This window comes from Armigeres subalbatus, chromosome 2 (assembly GCF_024139115.2).
Source record: "Armigeres subalbatus isolate Guangzhou_Male chromosome 2, GZ_Asu_2, whole genome shotgun sequence".
Classification (NCBI taxonomy): domain Eukaryota; kingdom Metazoa; phylum Arthropoda; class Insecta; order Diptera; family Culicidae; genus Armigeres; species Armigeres subalbatus.
This window is the reverse complement of record NC_085140.1, coordinates 87,713,646-87,735,956: the sequence shown is the minus strand read 5'-3', so window position 1 is coordinate 87,735,956 and position 22,311 is coordinate 87,713,646. Positions and strand designations below refer to the sequence as shown.

Sequence of the window (22,311 nt, the reverse complement as noted above, 5' to 3'; positions counted from 1 at the left end):
TCGGAAGGAATTCCCGGAGGAACTTCCGGAGGAATTCCTGGGGGAACTTCCGGAGGGATTCCTGGGGGAACTTCCAGAGGAATTTCCTAAAGGAGGAACTTCCAGAGGAATTTCGGGGAACTTCCGGAGGAATTCCTGGGGGAACTTCCAGAGGAATTCCTGGGGGAACTTCCAGAGGAATTCCCGGGGGAACTTCCGTAAGAATACCCGAGGGAACGTCCGTAAGAATTCCCGAGGGAACTTCCAGAGGAATTCCCGGGGGGAACTTTCGGAGGAATTCCCGGGGGAATTCCCGAGAGAACTTCCGGAGAAATTCCCGGAGGAATTCCCGGAGGAACTTCCGGAAGAATTCCCGGAAAAACTTCCGGAGGAATTCCCGGAGGAATTCCCGGAGGAATTCCCGGAGGAACTTCCGGAAGAATTCCCGGAAAAACTTCCTGAGGAATTCCCTGAAAAACTTCCGGAGGAATACCCGGAGGAACTTCCAGAGGAATTTCCCGAGGAATTTCCGGAAGAATTCCTGGATGAACTTCCGGAGGAATTCTTGGTGGAACTTTCGAAGGAATTCCTTGAGGAACTTTTATTGCTTTTATTGGAACTTTTATTTTATTGTTTAAAAATCGTGTGAGCCGACCCACGCCGCCGCCGATAAAATTTCTATCGGCGCACAGGTCTACTCTGAACAATACCCTATGTTTGAACAAAAGGAAAATTCTAGAATGAAATGTTATCAGGTGCTATTGGTATTTCATATGCGGTATAAAAATGCGAAACTCGATAGAAAAGGTTATGAATAAAAGAAAGAAAAAAATCAACAATGAGAAACACAAATAAATATAAATGTGCGAAACTCGAAAGAAAAGCCTATGATTAAAAGAAGGAAAAAATCCAGCTCTCTTGTATTCAATAAAGTAAGCCCGTTAGCCCCGTTACTTTGTGATTAACGATTAACGAAGGGGCGGGGATGATGGGAGTAATTCATTAGATACAAGGAAGCTGCTTTCCGGCGCGGGCGAGTCATTTCGATCGGGATTCTACAGAGAGCGGCTCCGAAGCATGGGAGAGACTGGAAATTCAAAGCATCCTGTGAAATTTTCTCGCAAGATTCTGAAATTGGTTGTGAGTTGTTAATGATTCAAGATCCGTATTGCTGAAAAACGTAACAAAATAATTTTGACACATGACGAAATTTATTCATTGCACAAAACATAATCGCTTAGCGTCTGTCAGTCTGAGTGACTGTCGACGGTGGGCGCTTGCTGTATAAATTTTCCTCTAAAGTAGCGTCTTTATCGGTTTGGCTGTCGTCGGCAGAAAGTGAACTTTTCTGGCAAGATCTTTGGTTTTGCTTTTGCTACACAAGAAGCTTGATCCGAGACGAATTTTCTTTAAAGTTCAAAACCTAATCGTTTGGCGACGACATAAAGTTGCCCTGCGGTAGCAGAATCAAAAGCGCGCAATGCTGATTCGTTGAGGATGAATGTGCACTGACCGCCAATGTAATGGTTTTCCGTTGAAAATTCTACCAGCGCCTTCGTGCTGCTGTATCCGCTCCGCTGCGTCCGCTCTGAGTGAAATCTTGTTTAACCTTTTGTCTGTTCTCTGAGGTCAATATGACCCCAGGCCACTTTGAGTGGCTGCCAATTTTTTAGTTTTCATCCGATTCTTCTAGTTTTTGGTAGTTTGGTAAAACTCGCCGAGATCTGTCCCCTAGGTGCAAATTCAAATTCTTGCAAATTCTAGGTGCAAAATCTTGAAAATATGCGCTACAGTGTATTTTTTTCAAAAAACTTACGTTGTCTGTGCTCTGGGGTCAAATTGACCCCAAATTGAAATTGCTATAACTTTTTTAATGTTTGGCCAATTTTGGATTTTTGGGACTGTTTCGAAAAATAATTTAATCATCTTTCAGGTCGTTACCAAAGATTGCCTATAGGTGGGCGGGTACATCGCGGGGAGGGGTTTTCGTAAAAAAGGGTACAAAAACAGTAATTTTTCATGCTTATTTTACTTATATCTGAAAATCCTACCCATTTTGAACTGCACCTTTTCAAAAAGGTTATGCAGGAAGGCGTGTGCTTTGACATGGTTAGTTTAGAGCTTGGTCGCTAGGTGGCGGTATATTTGAATTCATTATTTTAGACTACTTAAGTTATTACGGTATATGGAATTTTCCTCATTGTAAATATTCTTATCGCACAAATTTGAAATTTGTAAAGATGACGTCTTTAACAAAGTTTGTCTGGTGGGAATGGACTGTCATGTGACGGAATAAATAATTAGGAAATTTACAAATAGGCGGCGCTAGTGTACTTGCAATATTCTTGCATATATGAAATATTGATTTAGCTTGAGATCTCTCATACCTACACCCAAGTTGTATTCGGCAACATTGTTCAGGATGTCTAGCACTACAAAGCGGTGCTCAATATAATGAGCACTTCTTCCAATTTTTCAAATTTGTGCGATAAGAATATTTACACTGAAGAGAATTCCATATATCGGAATATATTGAGTAGTCTAAAATAATGAACTCAAATATACCACCACCTGGTGGCCGAGTTCTAAACTTATCAACGCCTCATGCCAAAGCACATGCCTTCCTGCATAACCTTTTTAAAAAAGGTGCAGTAAAATGGGTAGGATTTTCGGATATAAGTAAAATAATCATGAGAAATCACTGTTTTTGTACCCTTGTTCACTAAAACCCCTCCCCGCGATGTACCCGTGCACCAATAGTTAAGCTTTGGCAACGACCTGAAAGATGATTAAATTATCTTTCGAAACAGCCCCAAAAATCCAAAATTGGCCAAACATTAAAAAAGTTATAGCAATTTCAATTTGGGGTCAATTTGACCCCAGAGCACAGACAACGTAAGTTTTTTTGAGCACAGACAGAAAGTTAAACTAAGGATTATATCAACCCGCAAGTTGCTTGATTTTGATGTCTGTGCTTGCGATGTATGCACAGGATTGGTTGTTTTACTATTTCTAAACTGTTTGGCAATTTTCAATAATAAATAGTCAAAATATGTATTTTTAAACGGCTGAGATATTAACGTTCAAAGTCTATCATATTTTCGTGACGGTCTCTGATTTTCGCAATCGCAACGTGTACCCTAATATAGAAAAGAAAAACGTAGTCCAACGTCAAAAAAAAAATCGTCACTATTTCTTTATTACTTCATTATTTTTCAGAAACTTTGAGTTTTTGCAAACCATCTCTTGAAGTCATGCGATGTTCCGCAAGGATGTTTTCAAGCATTTAGTAATCTGGGTTGGATCGTTTAGAAGATTGTCGATAAATCATTCGAGAAGCTGAATTTCAAAATGTGTGGATCTGGTGCGAAAGTTTTTTTACAACTCTGCCTAATATAGTTCGCTGTTTGAATTTTACTAATAACTAACCTTTGGCTTCTGGAATGAGTTATCAACAAACTATTGAATGATACCCAAATTACTAAACTATCGAAAACACCCTTGGTGTTCCGGAGAAATTCATCAGGAATCATTTTTGAAACTCTTTGATATTTTTCGATATTTATCAAGCTATTCTAGATTTTTGTAATAGAGGAGGTGTACCGTGTGAGATTTTCTTATGGATGGGAAATCTGTTTGTTCTCGATGTCATTGTCATGTCGATGGTTTATTATTTCTCAAATTATTTTTTTATTTGGCAGCGCGAGTGAATGCTGATTGATATTTGAATATAAGCAGAATGCATTAGAATCATCATTGTAATACATTTAATGTAATCTTGAAAATCTTTATACATCTTTTATATTTTTTATACATAAAAATGAATTTCTGTCTGTCTGACCCTTATAGACTCGGAAACTACTGAACCAATCGGCGTGGAAATTTGTATGCAGAGGTTTTTGGGGCCGGGAAAGGTTCTTATAATGGTGGGAGACCCCTCCCTCCTTTGGAAAGGGGGGGCTCCCATACAAATGGACCACCAATTTCTTCATAACTCGAGAATTTATTAGGCAAATGGATCCAAATCTGGCATATGGAGGTTTTGGGAGGGAAGATATGTTTCTGTAATGGTTCGAAACCCCTCCCCCTTATGGAAAGGGGGGCTTCCATTCAAATGAAAAAGAAATTTCGGCATAACTCGAGAACAAAATCAATTTTACTCGAAACAAATTAATCCAAATTTGAGTGAAATCAATTGACCTTCAATATGAGTGATTTTTTTGACTGAAAATCAAACAGAATTCAGAACCAATACATTACCAGTTTTCTACTTCCATGTCTGGTTTCCAAATGGAGCAAATTCTTGAGTAATAATAGAAATTGCTATGCTGATAATAAAAAGGTGGACCTGTCCCAATAATATTAAAATTACGAAGTTTCTGTTATAAGTTGTTATATTTAGTGAGCATCAATCATCAAAGGAAGAGCATATAAATGTATACCAGTTGAGCTGTACCTGTGTTTTAGTGTGATTATTCATTATTTTTATCTTTCTATTTGGCGAATGTCTCAGACTGACAAAAATAGGTATTTTCCACTATATTATGTAGTTTTTGCTTATTTTGTCAAGTATTCTGTTTTTTTAAACTCAAAAATGTGTCCCTCTTCTATGAACCTGATAAACGTAATAAACCAGTACCGGAAATGTTTTCAGTTCTAACATTGTATTTATAAAAATAGACGAAATTCATACTATCATAACTTTATTAAAAATAATCAGATTTTGATAAAATTGGAACCGTTAGACGCAAAATTCTTCTCAAATTTTCAATTTTTTTTTTATTTATCAGATTTTGATAAAAATGAAACCGTTGGACGCAAAATTTCTTCTCTGTCCTCAACCTGATTCTCAGAACGACATCTAACATGTTTCGGGTTTTCCGAGGGTATTTGAAAAATGCATTTTATTTTCCGTTTGTGTCGGTCTATGGAAAGTCTTCAAGCTAACCAAAAAAATTATCCTTCATTCATATCCCTGTTGATTGCTTGCATACTTTCCTCCCGATCACTGGCCGCGAAAGCAAATATCTGTCGATTTCTTCCGCTCTCAGCTTGGTCGACATATCAAATGGATCTGGACATCGCCCGCTGTTTATATTTTCAATAAATCTATAGTCCATTACGGAGATTGATTTCCTCACCCAAAGGCACAATCCGGGGGGTGCCCCATAGATGTTGACAACCTTTTATTTCCTGGGCCAGTCATCAACATGAATTAATGAAAAAGCATCCGACGTCATCCAACCTCATACAGTGCCAGACAATTGCAAGGCAATCGATTTATTATCAGACACAGCTTAAGCTTAACTAAGCTTAGTTCATCTTCCAAACTTGGACGTAGGGGAAAATACCTATTCTTGGCAGTCGAAGACATTCGCCAAATAGAATGATGAAAATAATGAATAAATACACTAAAACACAGGTATAGTTCAACTGGTATACATTTGTATGCTCTTTCTTTGATGATTGGTGTTCACTAAATATAACAGCTTTTACCACAAACTCAGTAAATTTAATATAAAGTAACAGGTCAACGTTTCTTCTATTGGCATAGCAATTTCTATTATCAGCAATGAGTTTGCTCCCTTTAGCAACTAGACATGGAAGTAGAAAACTGGTAATGTATTAGTGCCAAATGCTGGTTGTTTATATCCTCCAGTAGTAAAATTCATTCATAATTATCGGCCGCACGCTCATCTCGCTGCACTCAATTTTGGAACAAACTTTATTGTTTATCAAATTGGCTTAAAACAAAAATGGATTTTTTTATGTGATGTAGACATATAGGCAAAAGCATTTAAACACATTGTAAAACAAATTTAACTCTTATGCGGCCAACAAAAAACAGACGTGAATGGCAGATAGGGTACCCGTGTACCCAGATATTGATATTATCATAACTTTTACCATTTTCAACCTATTTGAATAATGTTGGCCATTTTGGAGAAAGTAACTTAAATGCTTTTTGTCCGCTGCCAACATTTACATCTTTTGTCTTTTGTAATCCCTTATGCAACGTACACACCAGTCAAGCAGTTTGACGAACATTGACTTCGCCCCCAAGAAAACGCTTCGGTTGCTGCTTTGTTTGAACGTGTGTGAAGTTGTTCGAACAATCATTTGACAGTTGGCGGCTCGGTTGGAAAAAATTAAAACGGTTTGATTTTGGTTTGAGTTGTCGGGGGTGGAGTCAAGGTTCGCCGAACATGTTTGAGCATTTGTAGTGAAGTTGCACAAACCCCCATATATTTTTTGATGGTTGGTGCTCAAGTTGGCGCTTCGGTCGTTCGTGTGTGATATTGTTGGTCGAATAAATTGATTGTTCGTGCTGCTGTTGGGAAAACTTCATGGATGTTTGAATAAACGGGAGGTGGAGTCAATGTTGGTCGAACTGCTTGACCGTGTGTACGTTCCATTAGAGTCGTAAGCAAAAGTCTATCAACCAGTTTCAAATATACAACTTGCTCTTTGCGGTCCTTACATGATATGTTTGTTTCATTAAAAAAATCATGGTGGTTGTGTACAAGACACGACCGCTCGACGTAAACTACGTAAAACCAAATCTATACACATAAGAATGAATTTTTGTCTGTCTGCCCTTATAGACTAGAAAACGGCATGAACATTTGTATGTAGAGGTTTTTGGGAACGATGAAGGTTCTTATGATGGTATTAGACCCCTCCTCTTCTGGAAGGGGGGCTCCCATACAAATGAAATACAAATTTCTGCTTTAATCGAAAATTAATCCAAAAAATGGAATCAAAATTTGCAAATTTCGAATACTTAATCGTCTTTTAAATAATGTAAAAAATATATAATTAATCAATGTTAGGTGAAACGAAGCTCGTCGGTTCTGGTAGTATAGTATATTAACAATATATTCCACCTCGTGAGTCTTCATATATGAATAATGGGCAGCACTGTCCTATCCAGCCGCTGGAGCCACCCCATTCTTACACTACGTTTCACAGTTGAATAATAGATAATACCCTAAAAGTAGGCAATTATTTATGGTTGAAATGCGCTATGTTGGAACGGGAATGGTTATGATTGTTTTTAAGAGCTTGGAAAGTATTGAAGTTGCAAATGGAAAACGGTCCTGTCAGCCACATAAGGGTTAAAATACTATGGTGTGGCTATAACTTTTGATATAATTCATGGTCTGCGTACAAATCATACGTACAAGAAGCATTTGTATTTTAACATTTTTTAAAAAATAAATGCTATCGCCGGATATTTTGTTCGTATTTTTGCTAAAATAAAATCACATAGAATTGTGCGTGGTACCTTTTTGGCGTGTGTTTGATATGCTCACAAACACATTCTCTCGCTCTATTCCGAAGTGTGCTGCTGTCAAAGAAAACGAACAGTCCCGATTTTATTTAGTGAAACATAGAGCAAACATTGCTTAAATTTGCTCTTTGTGGTGATAATCAAGTGTTGATAAAGTGTAAAAAGTAGTTTACGTACTTAATTTGTCATGTCATACGCAATAAAGAGGAGAAGCAGGCGATCCAAAAAAGTAAGTAACAGTTTGCTTTTCGTGCGCTGCTTTCTTTGGTAATGCAATAATAGCAAGGATTTCTTACGTGCAAATTTGTTTCGGTGATAAACACATCAAATCTTGCTACTTTTACACAAACAACTTATTCAAATGAAATCTTAGACATGAAATTGTGTGATTGAATCATAATTATGTTCATAAATAGTGTATGTTTGCTGGAAAACGCAAATATTGTTGAGGTTGCCAACAACCGTCGCACCCTGCCAATGCCGTATTCTACCCTACATGTTCATGATAGAATTAGAGGCGAAAGTATAGAATTGATAGTTCCGTTAGGATACGGCAGGCATGAAGAATGTTTTTATAGAAGTCGATTTGAAAGCGAGCGGAGGGCAATATTTGTGATGGCACATATCACACGACCTTCCTTCTGCCAAGCTCCCGTATGAAGGGGGAGGGAAGAATATCAGTGTGGAATCTGATATATCTCCACTGGCAAAAGGAAGGTGGTTTGACTTGCTCATATGCCATCGCGTGCGGAAGGATTTGCTATCGACGAGTACTGTCTCCAAATTTCTAATATGACATCAGCATTTAGTCGAATATGATTTTTATTGCACAGTTCTGTTTTCTCATTGCGTCCGTCTCGTCGCAACCAACTTGGCTGCCTCGGAGAGAACAAAGCAGAGAAAGGCACTGCTGCTGTACCGTCGACCAATAACAGCTGAATTGATGGATGCCCCCACCAAGGGTAGTACACTAAATTAATGATTTCGTGTGTGTTACTTCTACGTGAAGTTAAACGATTTACAATGATATGGAAATGCTAATATCATCTTCCAAACTTGGACGTACATGTTCATGATAGAATTAGAGTCGAAAGTATAGAATTGATAGTTCCGTTAGGATACGGCAGGCATGAAGAATGTTTTTATAGAAGTCGATTTGAAAGCGAGCGGAGGGCAATATTTGTGATGGCACATATCACACGACCTTCCTTCTGCCAAGCTCCCGTATGAAGAGGGGGGGAGGGAGGGTGGTGTGATATGTGCCATCACAAATATTGCCCTCCGCTCGCTTTCAAATCGACTTCTATAAAAACATTCTTCATGCCTGCCGTATCCTAACCAGGGTGTCGACTACCTGGAAAAACCTGGAAAGTCAGGGAAAGTCAGGGAATTTCAATTTGGACCTGGAATGTCAGGGAAAGTCAGGGAATTTCGATTGAGGTCCGGGAAAAAATCACAAAACATAATATTGAAAATTTATAGTGATTTTTTTTCGAGCAATATGTCAAACACTTATCGGACTGCACAGTCGATAAACAAAACAATACTCCGAGGCAGTTACAGTCGACAACCATTTTCACTATCAAGCTATGAAAAAATGTGACCGTTGGCAGTCTCTAGACTAAAAGTTTACTCCGGGCCTTGTATTCCATGGTAATCGAGATTGTTTCTATTAATCTCTAAGCAATAACACAGGTTTCAAAGCCATGTTCAAATGGTCACTGTTGAAGTCTGATACATTTTTTAAGCCCGCTTTAATATTTTAGATTATTTAGTTTGAGTGGTTTTGTGTCAGAGTCGTTTTGATTTATCAGTAGCGTTAGAGTCATATTCCCTTTAAACAAAAGAAGTTTTGAAAGTTCGTTCAAATACTTAATCATCAATCGCGAGAGTCTGATATTGGGATATTGGAAGAAATGCGATCTATCTTGATAAATATAACTTGCTGATTAGTAACCAACTCTATCATATCATATTACCTTTTGATGAAAACGCAGCGCCCAATTTTTCGAAAATTGTCTAGACTAAGCAGTCTAAACTGAATCAATTGGCTTAAATGTGCCATAGTTCAGAACCGATCCACAAATAATCATCAATAATGTTCAACCTACAACCAACAGCTAGATATTTAAAGGCTTGTTGAAAGAAAACGCCGAATACTATCTTTGTGGACCTTCGATAACACTCCACAGCATCGGCATCATCTCCAAACAAGATTCAAGGGTAATGTTTTAAAAACACTTCGTGAACTTTCATTTGATGATAGGCTTATAAAGTCATTGGTCGATTCTCACGTCTTTAGATGGTCAAATTACTATAGTCATGTAGAGAGAATGACAGTGGATTAAAGCATCATATGATCTACCTCATGTACGTAGGTGGCGATAATCTCAATGAAACGTTTGCTCGATACTACATAGGGGAGACTAGGGAGACTTGATCCCCTTTTCTGATTTCCGATGTATCACAGCCAAAAATAAATAAACATACGTGATTTCCACACAGACTCTCTAAGAAATATAGTATTTAATATTACTGAATTACTGTTATTGATACACAATCGATTTTTTGGAGTGCTGTCAAAAATTTACTTTTTAAATTTTCGGGGGAATTGATGCCTCTCCAAGAACTTGCTTTGATAAAATTAGAAAGGTGCCCTTAGATTTTAAAAATATTTTTCCGTCAAAATACGCGGAATTTTTGGATTGCTGTGTGTATACATGAACGATTTTTGTTATTGAATTCAAATTTGGTAAGACTTGATCCCCTTTTAATGATATCTACGCAATAAATATTTTTTTCCTGCCAACCCTTCATCAAATCTGTCGAATCTACAAAAAATTAGAAGCCTGAGAACAAATTTATATATTTTTTCAAATTTGTAATGGTAATGTTTCAGTTAAACATTCGTCGCTTTTTATGTTTATAAAACAATTATATTAGGAAATATTCTGGTTGATCTTTGAGAATTTTGTTCATTACTTTAGTAAAAATGCTTTAGTATATTTTGTGAAAACAATAATAATTATTATTCCCTTCAGTAATTTTTTTAAATTACTTCAGAATTCCCACTGAAATATAAAAAAAATCCCAAAGGATTTCCAAGAGCTCGCTCAATAGTTTAATCCTGGAACTCCTTGATGAATGTTTAGTCATTTTTTTGCAAAGCTCCGTTCCAAAAACTGTGTATGGTGTATGGTGTTTACTCAAATTTGAATTGTAATGCCTTCGTGGAAGAATTCATACAAAAAATATGCCAAGGAATCTTCAAACATGTTTCCACGAGTTCTTCAAAAAACTCCAGTAGATGTTCCTTATAAAGTTTCATTGCTTGTTGTACTTGTCTGATATTTTTGGACAAACTAAAAATCGATCAAAATTTGATTATTGAATATTTAATAAATTGAGTAGGTGTAGCTCCCCTTAGCATATGAGACTAGTTATGCCACATCTTTACGAACATGACCATTTTTTTATATTTTTTTCCATGGGACCATTGGCAAAGGCCACAATCGACCTGAGTATAGTAAGTATTGCATAGTTAGAATGTTTTGGGCTGTAAGTGCTGCATAAATTTATGTGAGCTGTAGGGATTGAATTATTGATTATCTGGAAGATTGCAGTGTCCGTGACTAGTTTTAGAAGTCCATTAATTCCCCAGAGACTGAATAAGAATTCTTACCCCTTATGTATTATTCAAATCCAGTGGAGGTTTCTTGAAGTCCACAAAAATACCTAACCCGTAAAATTTTGTTTAACGGCACTAGAAGGATTTCTAGAAGCTCTCACAATTGTTCAAAAGTCGTGTCAAATGAGTCGTGTCAGTAGAGGTCTATTGCGACTCCAGAGAGTCCGTGTGAATTCCCAATGGTGGATGATTGCACCAGAAAGTTTATAACGTTGGAGCAAATTTTGGAAAGATTTGAATTATGAAAACCTTTCAGGAGTTCTGCGCATTTATTTGATTCTTTGTGAACGATCAGAATTACCTATTAACCTTCCGGGACTCGCACCGTTGTAAAAAGTACAACACCTTCGAAAAATTCTCGCTTGTCGTTTACAAGACAGGTGGGGCTGCTTGGATGATCCAGGACCTTAATTCTAAATTCTACATATCCTTAATGTTCTGCTTCAGAAGTGATTAGGCTTCCAGTAACTCATATGGACAGGAATCAAACATGCATAGATTTTCATATGCTTCTATGAATTGAAAAAAAAAATATTTCATACCTGGAATTTTTCGAGAAATGGTCTGGAAAGTCAGGGAAAGTCAGGGAATTTCATTCTCAAATTTGAGTCGACACCCTGCTAACGGAACTATCAATTCTATACTTTCGCCTCTAATTCTATCATGAACATGTACGTCCAAGTTTGGAAGATGATATTAGCATTTCCATATCATTGTAAATCGTTTAACTTCACGTAGAAGTAACACACACGAAATCATTAATTTAGTAAGCTTAGTTGTGTTGGTACACAAGTTTTCACAGATATTGTATTCCAAGAGTAGATGCACCATTTAAAATAACCATCAGTAATTCTATGACAGCCTTGAATACTTTATGTATGAACCTTATAACAACACAGCATGAGTTAGCTTCGATTATCATCTCTTATCACATTCACATGATGCAACAAATTTGTATCCGCAGCGAAAATGCTGTCAAGCTTCCTGAAGACATAATTCATAATTAAATTAATTTCGTCTGAAGATTCTGAATGGAATGTACAATAGAGTGGACTGACAATGGGACAATAAGATGAAAAGAAATTTTTATTCTTGGCAAAGCCGTCGAATGCTATTCAGTTTTTTTTACCGTCATGAAAGAAAAGTCCAACACAACTAACACGGCTTGTCACCATCAGACGATATTCAACAATTCATCATTCAACTTGTCCCACGAGATATCACAATGCCATTGGTCGACTTTATTAATAATACCGTCGGTCACAAATGGCTCGGCTAGGAAAAGATGCGCCGAACGCGTATTTTTATATTCAAATCACAATTTATTGCATCCATTGCTACTAGGAAGTAAAGATCTGCAATAAACTTACCCAAATATTGCCAAAATCTCCATTATTTCATCCGACTTATTATTTGCCAGATCCGTGATGTTAATATTTTCGTATTCTGTCGTTTCTGTTTTTTCAGCTCTTACAAAATCTCGGTAAAGTCGACCGAACCGCAGATGAAATCTTCGATGAGCACCTGACCAACTTCACTAGACAGCAGAACAGTGCCACCAGACTGCAGAAAGAGTTCAACAATTACATTCGATGTGTGCGAGGTATTTATTCCATACTCACTCATAGCTTTATCAAGTAAATCACGTTCACCGTTTTCTAGCCGTCCAAACCGCCTCCAAAAGCCTAATGGAAGCCATAAACGAAGTGTACGAAGGCCAGTGGACCGGATCGGAAGCGCTGTACGCTCAGACAAACACCGTCGAGGTGCTGTATCAGGACTTCTCGCACAAACTCGGTGATCAGGTGCTGATACCACTGAACACTTACACCTCCCAGTTCCCAGAGATGCGGGTAACTCGTGTTGGACTCATCTAATCGGGATGTATGAGACTGATTTCTGGTTTTGTTCTTCACGTTACAGAAAAAGATCGACAAACGAGGTCGCAAATTGGTGGACTACGACAGCCAGAGGCACTCCTTCCAGAGCCTGCAAGCGAATGCTGCCAAACGTAAGGATGATGTGAAGGTACGTCGCCATTGAATTGAATAACAGTTGCACGAATAAGAACTAAATACATACTTCCAGATCACAAAGGGCCGTGAACAGCTGGAGGAAGCCAAACGCACCTACGAAGTGCTAAACAGTGAACTGCACGACGAACTGCCGGCTCTGTTCGACTCGAGAATACTGTTCCTGGTGACGAACTTGCAGACTCTGTTCGCCTCCGAGCAGCAGTTCCACAGCGAAACGGCCAAAGTGTACGCCGAACTGGAAGCCATCGTCGACAAACTGGCCACCGAATCGCAGCGAGGCTCGTACACGCTCAAGAAAATCCCCGGTAAGTGCGCGAAAGGAACTGCTTCTAGTGTTGTAGAACCATGCGTCTCCATGAAGTTTCCCGTTGTAAACACTTATTTAACTGTTTTGAAATTTTGGAATCAACGCAATGCAGCCATCGAACGTGCGGTTCTGCTCCATAATATTCATTTGAAAACGTTGAATGTTTAATCATCCCTTGTGCCGCCCCTAAGAATTAATAATGTTTGCTTTTGTGTGGCGCTGTCTGTCGCGTTTGAATTTTTTATCGGCTATTCCCTGTTGCTGTCGTGGCTCGTGTTCTTAGCTATATAGCGACAGACGCATATCTTGCGGTTAAACTCCATGTTTACCGAACTTCCCTTGTTGCATATTTTCTCATTTTCCTCCTCACACAGAAGCAATCGTTTTGGATTTTTATCTCCGGTTTAGGATGTCATTTCCTTCAAGTAGATGGTGTTGTAGTTTTAAAGTATTTTATACTGTTCCCATCCGACTATATGCGGATTAAACATATCTAGAAGCGATTTCAAGCGTAACACAAATTTTTCAAGCGTGTTGAAATAGGGTGGATAACATTTCCTATAAAACAACATGAGATTTATAAGGCTAAATCGTTGCCTACCTTAAAAAGAGTTAAACTAATGTACTCGTTTTGGATGGAATGAACATTTTTTAACAATCAATAGGCATTTAAAGAAAATATTAATGAAATCGAATCTGATATAAAAAAAATCACAATTCACAAATCACAATTCAAAATAATTTTACATATTGTTTTTGGAAATGGTTCCAGATCAGAAAATGAAAAATTTGCTTGGGATCAAATGGATTAGAAAGGAATAAAATTGAAAAGTCAAGTCATGAAAAGTCATATGTAGCGATTATTCTCATAAAGTATAACTTGATCTTCTCATGATATTTTAGTGCAAAATATTGATATAATCGTCTGATCTTTTATCTGTTATATCCAGGGTTTCAACTTTTCGTTTCAATGAGACCAAAGCAAGCGATTTTCGGGCCAAGGGAGAATCTTTTTTATTTGTTTATGTTGAGGATCATCTTTCACCCATCAATCTTTCTCCAGAATTATCCTGGGAAGTTAAACGAAAATCTTGCCTAATAGATGAAAATCCTTTTTCGCTTCACCACTTTTACCTCTCACTCACTTTTCGCGAGAATTATCGCAGAACAATTACAAAATTGTATGGCCGCGCCGGGATTCGAACCCAGAATAGTAACAATAATAGCTGTGGAGATGCGCTTACTCTAGCCACACCACCATGCTATCTGTATGAAAGCGTTAAGTTATTTGGTCCACATAAGCTACTACCATTTGCATTTATGGTGCCACGCGAAGACTCGAATATGAAAGTGAGTGAGCGAAAAATGGTTATCACTCTCCAGGCTGTTTTTTTTATCCCGAATAGCAATTTCTCCCCGAAAGTTTTGGTGAGGGAGCATCCTGTGCTCCTGAGATTCAGTGAGCATTACGAGCCCTGGTTATATCAATCATGTCCATATCTCATTTTGCTATCTTATCAACTTTTGATATTATTGAGCTATTTTCGTCTACTCGGGTCACAATATGAAAATGAAGAAACGATCAAAAAAACATTCGAAAGGGGTTGTCGGTAGACCTGTGCGCCGCCGCATGAAAAAAATATCACGCCGATGGCTATTCAAGGACTATTAAACCAATAGTTTATTGGGTTTCGTACATTTTGTTAAAAGAGCATTTTTACTGGTAAGTTAATCCCATCGGAACTACATATTTTCAGTCAAGTTCATATTACATTTTTCTACTTCCAACTATGCAGAAATTATTGGACGGCTGCCCATAACTGTAGCTCAATGCATAGCTGATTTTGATATAAAAAATTTCCTTTCATTTTTCGAAGTGAATGCAATTTAAAAGTGACAGTTGAATAATTTCCAATCAACGCTGCTCATACAACAAGATCATTTTCGACACACATTAAATTGTTTTTGACAGATGTTTCATCGGTCTTATTAGAAAGCACTTTTTAAGACAGGTTGATTTTTGATTTTCCATCTATTACCGTGCACGCACCCAACTTTGCGCAGCTCCTAACTTTGCGCATTTTGCGGTTATTTTTGTATTGAATTTCGAAATATAATTATAACTTGTCAGCACAATATACATGTTATCATAACAGTGCCTGCATTTTTTCGCTGTTAAATGACACATTTTTCATTTTAATAGTCGAAACTTGTACCGAAAACAGTGAAAATGACCAAAATGGCGTGTTCTTAGCACAAATGACAAGTGACGGTCTACCCGAAAAACTGTATTTTTTGTAAATTTTTACATTCGCTGACAACTCATTACACATGGACCCAATAATTATAATATTGTTGAAGCCATCTCATTAGAATTTGGTTTGTTATTTACATTTTTCGTTAAAATATATGATGCGCAATGTTAGGACCATTTTTTCAATACAGTGTTCCTAATTTTGCGCACAACTCGTATTTCTTCGATATTTTCAACATTTATGATATACCTCGTCGGAATAGGGTTTACGCAAAAAAGAACTTGTGTTAGCTGTGGCCAATGTACATAAATGAGGATGTACATACACCAACAGACGTGAAAACATACTAAGTATGTCGAATCATAAGAAAATAATGCTGGGCATCCTCATATTCTCAAATATGCTCAAATATGCCTACAAATGGAATGAACATGAATTGTAATAGTAGTATTAGCTGAAAAAATAAAATTTGGATGAAAAATTGTATGATAGACGCTTGCTTCGTGTTAGAAATTTTCCATGTTATGTGCGCAAAGTTAGGATTATAATAAGGGGTCTGCTTTGAAGTTCAATTTACTATTTATTTCAAATTTTTGTACCAAATTTAGTTCTCAAACAATAATATTATAATAATACTACAGCATGGAAACTATTTCAGGCAGATAGCTACTTTCTGTAAGTTGTGCGAGTTGATTTAATTTTGCATTTTCTTAACTGCGCAAAGTATGGTGCGTGCACGGTACATAAGTTTAATTTTACTTTAAATCAGGAAACGAGACGCAACCCAAGAGATCAATTGTTTTTCAGGAATTGCTCCAAGAAAGCTATAACAAACTCCTATCAGAATGTTTTAGGTTCATTTAAAAGTTCATTTGTTTTAATTCGGAATCTCATTCCGGAAATCATTCGGAAGGATATTTTTTAATATTTTTTCTTGAACACCCTAAGAAAATACTTCATTTTCTTTGTTTTTTCTTCAGCTTTATTTATGTGGTTTTTTAACTTCAACTACTTGAATTTCTTCAGAAGTTATTTTAGTAAATCCTTTGAGAATATCTTCTGGATTCCCATCAGCAGTGATTCAAACCAGGATTCCTTTTTCGAATATTTTCTAAATATTTCTTCAACAACTCCTCCAGAATTTTTTTTCGAGAATTCCTCTAGGAAGGAATCATCTTTCAGGCCTGGTAGCGAGTCACTTTTTAGTGACTTGGTCACTTTTTTCGGGCAAGTCACTAAAAAGTCTCTTTTTTCGACATCAAGTCACTAAAGTCACTTTTTCTCGCAAAAAGTCACTATTTTCAACTATTTTGAAACTATTGAGTAAGACTTTTTTGATAAAACTTTATGTATTCGTCGGATGATGCTTTGATCATGGCGGAAATAATCGAAAATGAATCTTGGAAAAATGATCGTTCAGAAACTTTGCCAACCATTTAACTCGCTGCTCTTATTGGCATTTCACCAGTAGCTAACTAAAGGTGATTTACGTCACAATTTATAAACTGGTATACAGTCATGCAAGCAGGAGACCTGCCGATTCGGGTTTTGGTTTAAAGCTTAAACTTCATACAGTAGGGGAAGGTGGGAAGACTTGTTCCCTTGGGAGACTTAATTCTCCGCTATTTTACCGAGAACTACAATAGTAGTATTGTTATAGCGTATTTTTATTATAGATCCTCTATACAAATGATCGTTATGTGGCGAGTTATTTTTTGATTGATCACCTTATTTACTCTATTATTTACTGCGTTTTGTCCCTCCTAAAGATGTTTTTAAGTGACCACGCAAAATTTGAACAACTTCTCCTAATAATGTCAAAATGCTATCATTTCTTCACAGCACAAAGCCGTAAATATGTTAAATGATCTTCACTGATAAAAATCCCAGCATCCCACCACATTTTCAGGATAATTGAATTTTGAGTTGTTGCCACAATATGAGGAGACTTGATCCTTGGGACTTGAGAAGTTTGGCAAAAAAATAAAAATAAAATATAAATTGTTCTCAAGTGGCTATTTTTGCCTTTCTCGTACTACAACAAAGTTGTACTGAAAGACTATCATTGCACTCCGAAAATGAACTTTTTATAGAAGCCTCGGAGACCCAAAGTGTTATATACCAATCGACTCAGCTAAATGAGCTGAGCAAATGTCTGTCTGTCCGTGTGTATGTATGTGTGTATGTGTCAGGGTGGCTCAAATTAGTATGGGAAAAACTATTTTCAATTTTTTTTATGGGCCGCCCTCTTCTTCTTCTTCTTCTTCGTCTTCTTCTTCTTCTTATTGGCATTACATCCCCATACTGGGACAGAGCCGCCTCGCAGCTTAGTGTTCATTAAGCACTTCCACAGTTATTAACTGCGAGGTTTCTAACCCAGGTTACCATTTTTGCATTCGTATATCATGAGGCTAACACGATGATACTTTTATGTCCAGGGAAGTCGAGACAATTTCCAATCCGAAAATTACCTAGACCGGCACCGGGAATCGAATCCAGCCACCCTCAGCATGGTCTTGCTTTGTAGCCGCGCGTCTTACCGCACGGATAAGGAGGGCCCCCTTTTATACGGATCTATTTGATGCCCTGATGCTCTGGACAAAATTTTAGCCAAATCGGTCAACGTTTGAGTGGTGCTAAACTCGTTGCATATAATTTGCAAAAATGTATGCAGAAACATCCAAAAACAGTGATTTGCAGTTGGGCAACACAATTTACGATGAAGAACTATGATACTCATTCAGATCTTGGAGAATTTAATCCAGAATGTTATGCTGAAAACCGCGAGAAGATTAGAGTTTGCCCGGCTAAGTTATTAGCATTTCTCTGTGCGTTGTGCGTTCAATTCCAGGCTCGTTGCACCTGAATCTTCATAATTTTTGTTTCGTTTTCTAACGATCCGTACTATTGTTACTTTTGCACTTAAAATTCCAATAACTTCCGTGGCACCTATGGCAAATCGTAGAGTTCTCTGCATCTTTCTTAAGTAGGTGTTCAGCAAATCAAGTGAACGTAATTTTCACTCATTCTCACAAGAAGAGAATGCTCATTCACGCAGATTCTTGCCTAGAAATCATTTTTCGGAAAAGACAAACAGGTCTTATATGAGTGATAACCATGTTTCGCTCACTTACAGTGGCGTGAAAATTTGATCTGCTCGCAAGACTCATAGTTTTGAGTAGTTCTGCTTTAGACTGATATTTATTAAAATTTCCGTGGGATTAAAAGAAAGGGCAATACAATTTCACTTAGTCACTGAGTAGATAAAAGTTAGTGTGTACGTTTCTTATCTGAGTTCGCTATAAGAGAAAAGAGTGGTGGTGAGTGAAAAAAAAAAGATTCTCATTCGACCCAAAAACGCTTGATTTCATCTCATCGAACTTGCAAATGAAACTGAAAGTCACTATTTGGTCACTTTTTCTGCGAATGAAAGTCACTATTTGGCAGTCTTCACGAAAACACGAACCGCGTTTACACAAGTGCAGTTTTCCCGAGTGAAAGTTCGCACTCAAACATGCATACTAGATCCAAACCTAGTTCATCATAAACCGAACCAAAATCGCACCCAGTTTGAACACGAGTGTGCGCCCAAGTTCAAATACACGGGTTTGAATATGGAAGTTTAAACATCAGTTTACACACAGCATGCTGTTCATCTGTTCATATTGGTCAAGTGGTTTCTCTTCTTGAGTAGCGGTGATGGCCTAGTGGTAACTCGTTTGGTGTTCACTCAGGGCATCAGTGTTTGAATCCTTGTTTTTTTTAGGAATGTCACTTTTCAGCCCTTATCAAGTGGTTTGCGCTTGGTCCGATATCTCAATATCTCAACAATTTGTTTACTCAACATTTTGCATACAATCTTCAGATATTATTCTTAATGTTCATAACAACTGAATATTATGTGCATTTTCCCGGTAAGACAACCGGCAGTTTCCAATGTAATGATTATTTAAAGTACCTTTGCGTTTATGTTCTAAACGAGGTAAAATACATAAGTCTCTGTTCGTCTGTCTAAAATGTTGCCCCTAATTATTTTATATCCTTTACATATGCAAGCATGCATTTTGTTTTGTTAGATACGATGGGATTTGCATATCGTGAATAAAATATAGATGTTGATTCCAAAAAGTTCTAAGACACACTTTTAGTGGGGGAGGGAGGTTGTTAACCAAAAATTCAAATTGATAAAAATTTAAAAAGATAGTAGGGGGTATTCTATATTGCTATATATAAATAATACGCCGATGCAGTGGCGTAGCCACGGGGGTGGTTTTGGGCATAAACCCCCCCCCCCCCCCAGAGACAAAATTTTTAGAAGAATTTTTTTTTTCCGAAAAAAAAAATGCTCGGGAAACCCCCCAGACCAATTTTCTGGCTACGCCACTTCGCGGATGACATTATGCAATACAAAGAAAATTCACAAGCGATGGAGCTCCAGGTCAGAAATGAGCCAACAAATCCTTAAACATAAAAGTCTTATAAACTACATGGCTCTTATAAAAGATAAAATCTCCAATTATGACAATCTAAAAAATTACGAAACTGGAATTATAGATCCGTTGATCTTAAGGTTCTTCAAAAAGGTCGAAAACCCTTTCTCCCTGGAATAAAGAAATCTATATGCAACCCAGAACTTCGCTACAGATTCTCGGTATATTTATCAAGTACCACCGCAAAGTAAGTAGAATGAATTATCCCCTTATAAACGTGTCAGAAAAATCTTATCCCAAAATTTTAGAAATATGAACTAATCAGTTTTTTGGTGGTTGCAGAATCCCGAAATCCTAAGAAGAATCCTAAGAAAGCTTTCAGAACCTCGAAAATGGAACAAAAAGCTCCGCTGTTTGAACCCAAGTTTAAACTCGATGTTTGAACATTGTACATTGCGCCTGGGTGTATCGGAGTTCAGGCTCGTGTTCAGATTGCTATGTGCAAATTCGAACATAGCAAGCAATGTTTGATTGAGTGCACAAACTTAGGTGAACATCTCACACATGTTGCACCTTGAAGACTGCTATTTGGTCCTTGTTTTCGTTAGCTTTGATCACTAAAGTCACTATTTTGAGCGGCATCGGTCGCTACCAGCCCTGATCTTTGAAAAAAAAAATGCTAGAACAAAAGTTATTTGGGATAGCTGAAATTAGTGGAAAACGAAAAACAAAAGTGTTTGTTTGTTAATCAATAGTTACTTAATTGTTTTTAATAGTTTCCCTATTTTTACACAAAATTGATTATATAAGTAGTTTAATTAATTCTAAACATGTGCCAAATATTGCTTCTTGTTGTTGAAACAATTCAAATAATGTTGGAAGCTGCAAAATCTGATGGAGCTCTACACTGCCGGCATACGCATATTTGTCCCATGTTTGCTGGGATTTCCTATATACATGGGACAGTTATGCGTATAACGGCAGTACAGCTACCATGGGAAGGAAAAGATTAAGAACTTTTTTACACCGGAGCAGTTGCAAGAGAATTTTTTGAAAGATATTCCTGGGAGAATTTCGAAATAAATTTTCGAAGCAATTTTCCGATAAATAGAGAGATTTATAGAAGTATTCTTGAAGTAATTTCCGCGGAAACTTCTGAAGAAACTCGAGGAAGAGACGGCAGGAGAATTGCTGGGAGAATTTCAAGTATACAAACTTAAACGGTGATTCGAAATTCGGTAATTTATTTTCTGAAAAGATCGGTGATCTAAAAAATTACGGATGTTCTTCCAAAATTAAGGATGTTTCAGTAATTTTTCGCAATTCAATTGGAAACTGAAAATAAAATTACTGAATTTCGATAATTTTAATAACTTACAGAAAACTGTGAAAAATATTACCGATAAAAATGTAAAAGAGCTGTATCACCTATTTCGGTACTAAGCTGGAATATCGGTGAACGCAAACAAGTTCGGTAAACGCGGTGGATGAATTCTCATTCAGCCATATTTTTTACACGCGGTTATATTCTTGAAGTCTTTTGTGGAACATCATGGAAAGAACTGGAATTAAATGAGCTAGTATTTTTTTTAATAAATTTCGATGTCCCGCAGTCAATGACATTGTCTGCTTGAAAGTACCTGAAAGGGAAGATCTCCCTGAGGAATTCAACGAAATTCCTGGAGCAACTTCCGAAAAAAAACTTGAAGAAATTTCCTTCATAATTTTGATGGAACTATTGTAGCTATTCCGAGAGTAATTCTTGGAGGAACTTTCCAAGAAGTTCCTGGAGGAACTTTCCAACTAACCTAGTGCTACTTTGATTAGCAACTGCTACTACGATTAACAAACTTTATTATATTCAACAGTTAAAGTTACAAATTAAGTGGTGGAATTAAATGGGTTAGTACGAACTCGTCTTATGACAAGTGCAGTTATAAATTTATCAGAATTTACTATGGGACGAGTTGTCAAACAGTGAGCTAACTGCCAAGAGTCAAATTTCCGAAATACTTTCAAAATTTATTTTATACATGAAATGAGTGTCAATGAGTGTGAAAAAATATGTTGTAGCTCAGAAAATCTGTTCGTTACATGGGCTCGTACGTCAAAGAAAAAATGATGAAAAACTTTAAATTACGAAAAGTTTTCCACAACCGAAACATGCAGATATTCCCCTTTCTATCTCTGAGTATGACAATCACCTTTAACATTTGAAATTATATGAAATTATATTCGACAAAGCATCTTACAATTAAATATAGAACATTCCCTTTGAACATCATACAACGCTAAAGTGAGAAATATTTTATCTTCCATCTA

At 37.1% G+C, this 22,311-nt stretch overlaps 1 protein-coding gene across 4 annotated transcripts in view; it reads left to right on the top strand.

Annotated features, from left to right (window-relative positions):
* The window catches only part of LOC134209757 (amphiphysin), a 162,834-nt gene that overhangs the window by 116,428 nt on the left and 24,095 nt on the right, over positions 1-22,311 (top strand). For all 4 annotated transcript variants that reach the window (XR_009978777.1, XM_062685779.1, XM_062685781.1 and 1 more), the window contains exons 2-5: positions 12,429-12,564; positions 12,624-12,814; positions 12,885-12,989; positions 13,050-13,302. Coding sequence is in view for 3 of the 4 variants with exons in the window: in XM_062685779.1 (XP_062541763.1) it covers positions 12,429-12,564; positions 12,624-12,814; positions 12,885-12,989; positions 13,050-13,302 (685 nt within the window). In the remaining variant the exon portion in view is untranslated. The remainder of the gene's footprint in view (positions 1-12,428; positions 12,565-12,623; positions 12,815-12,884; positions 12,990-13,049; positions 13,303-22,311) is intronic.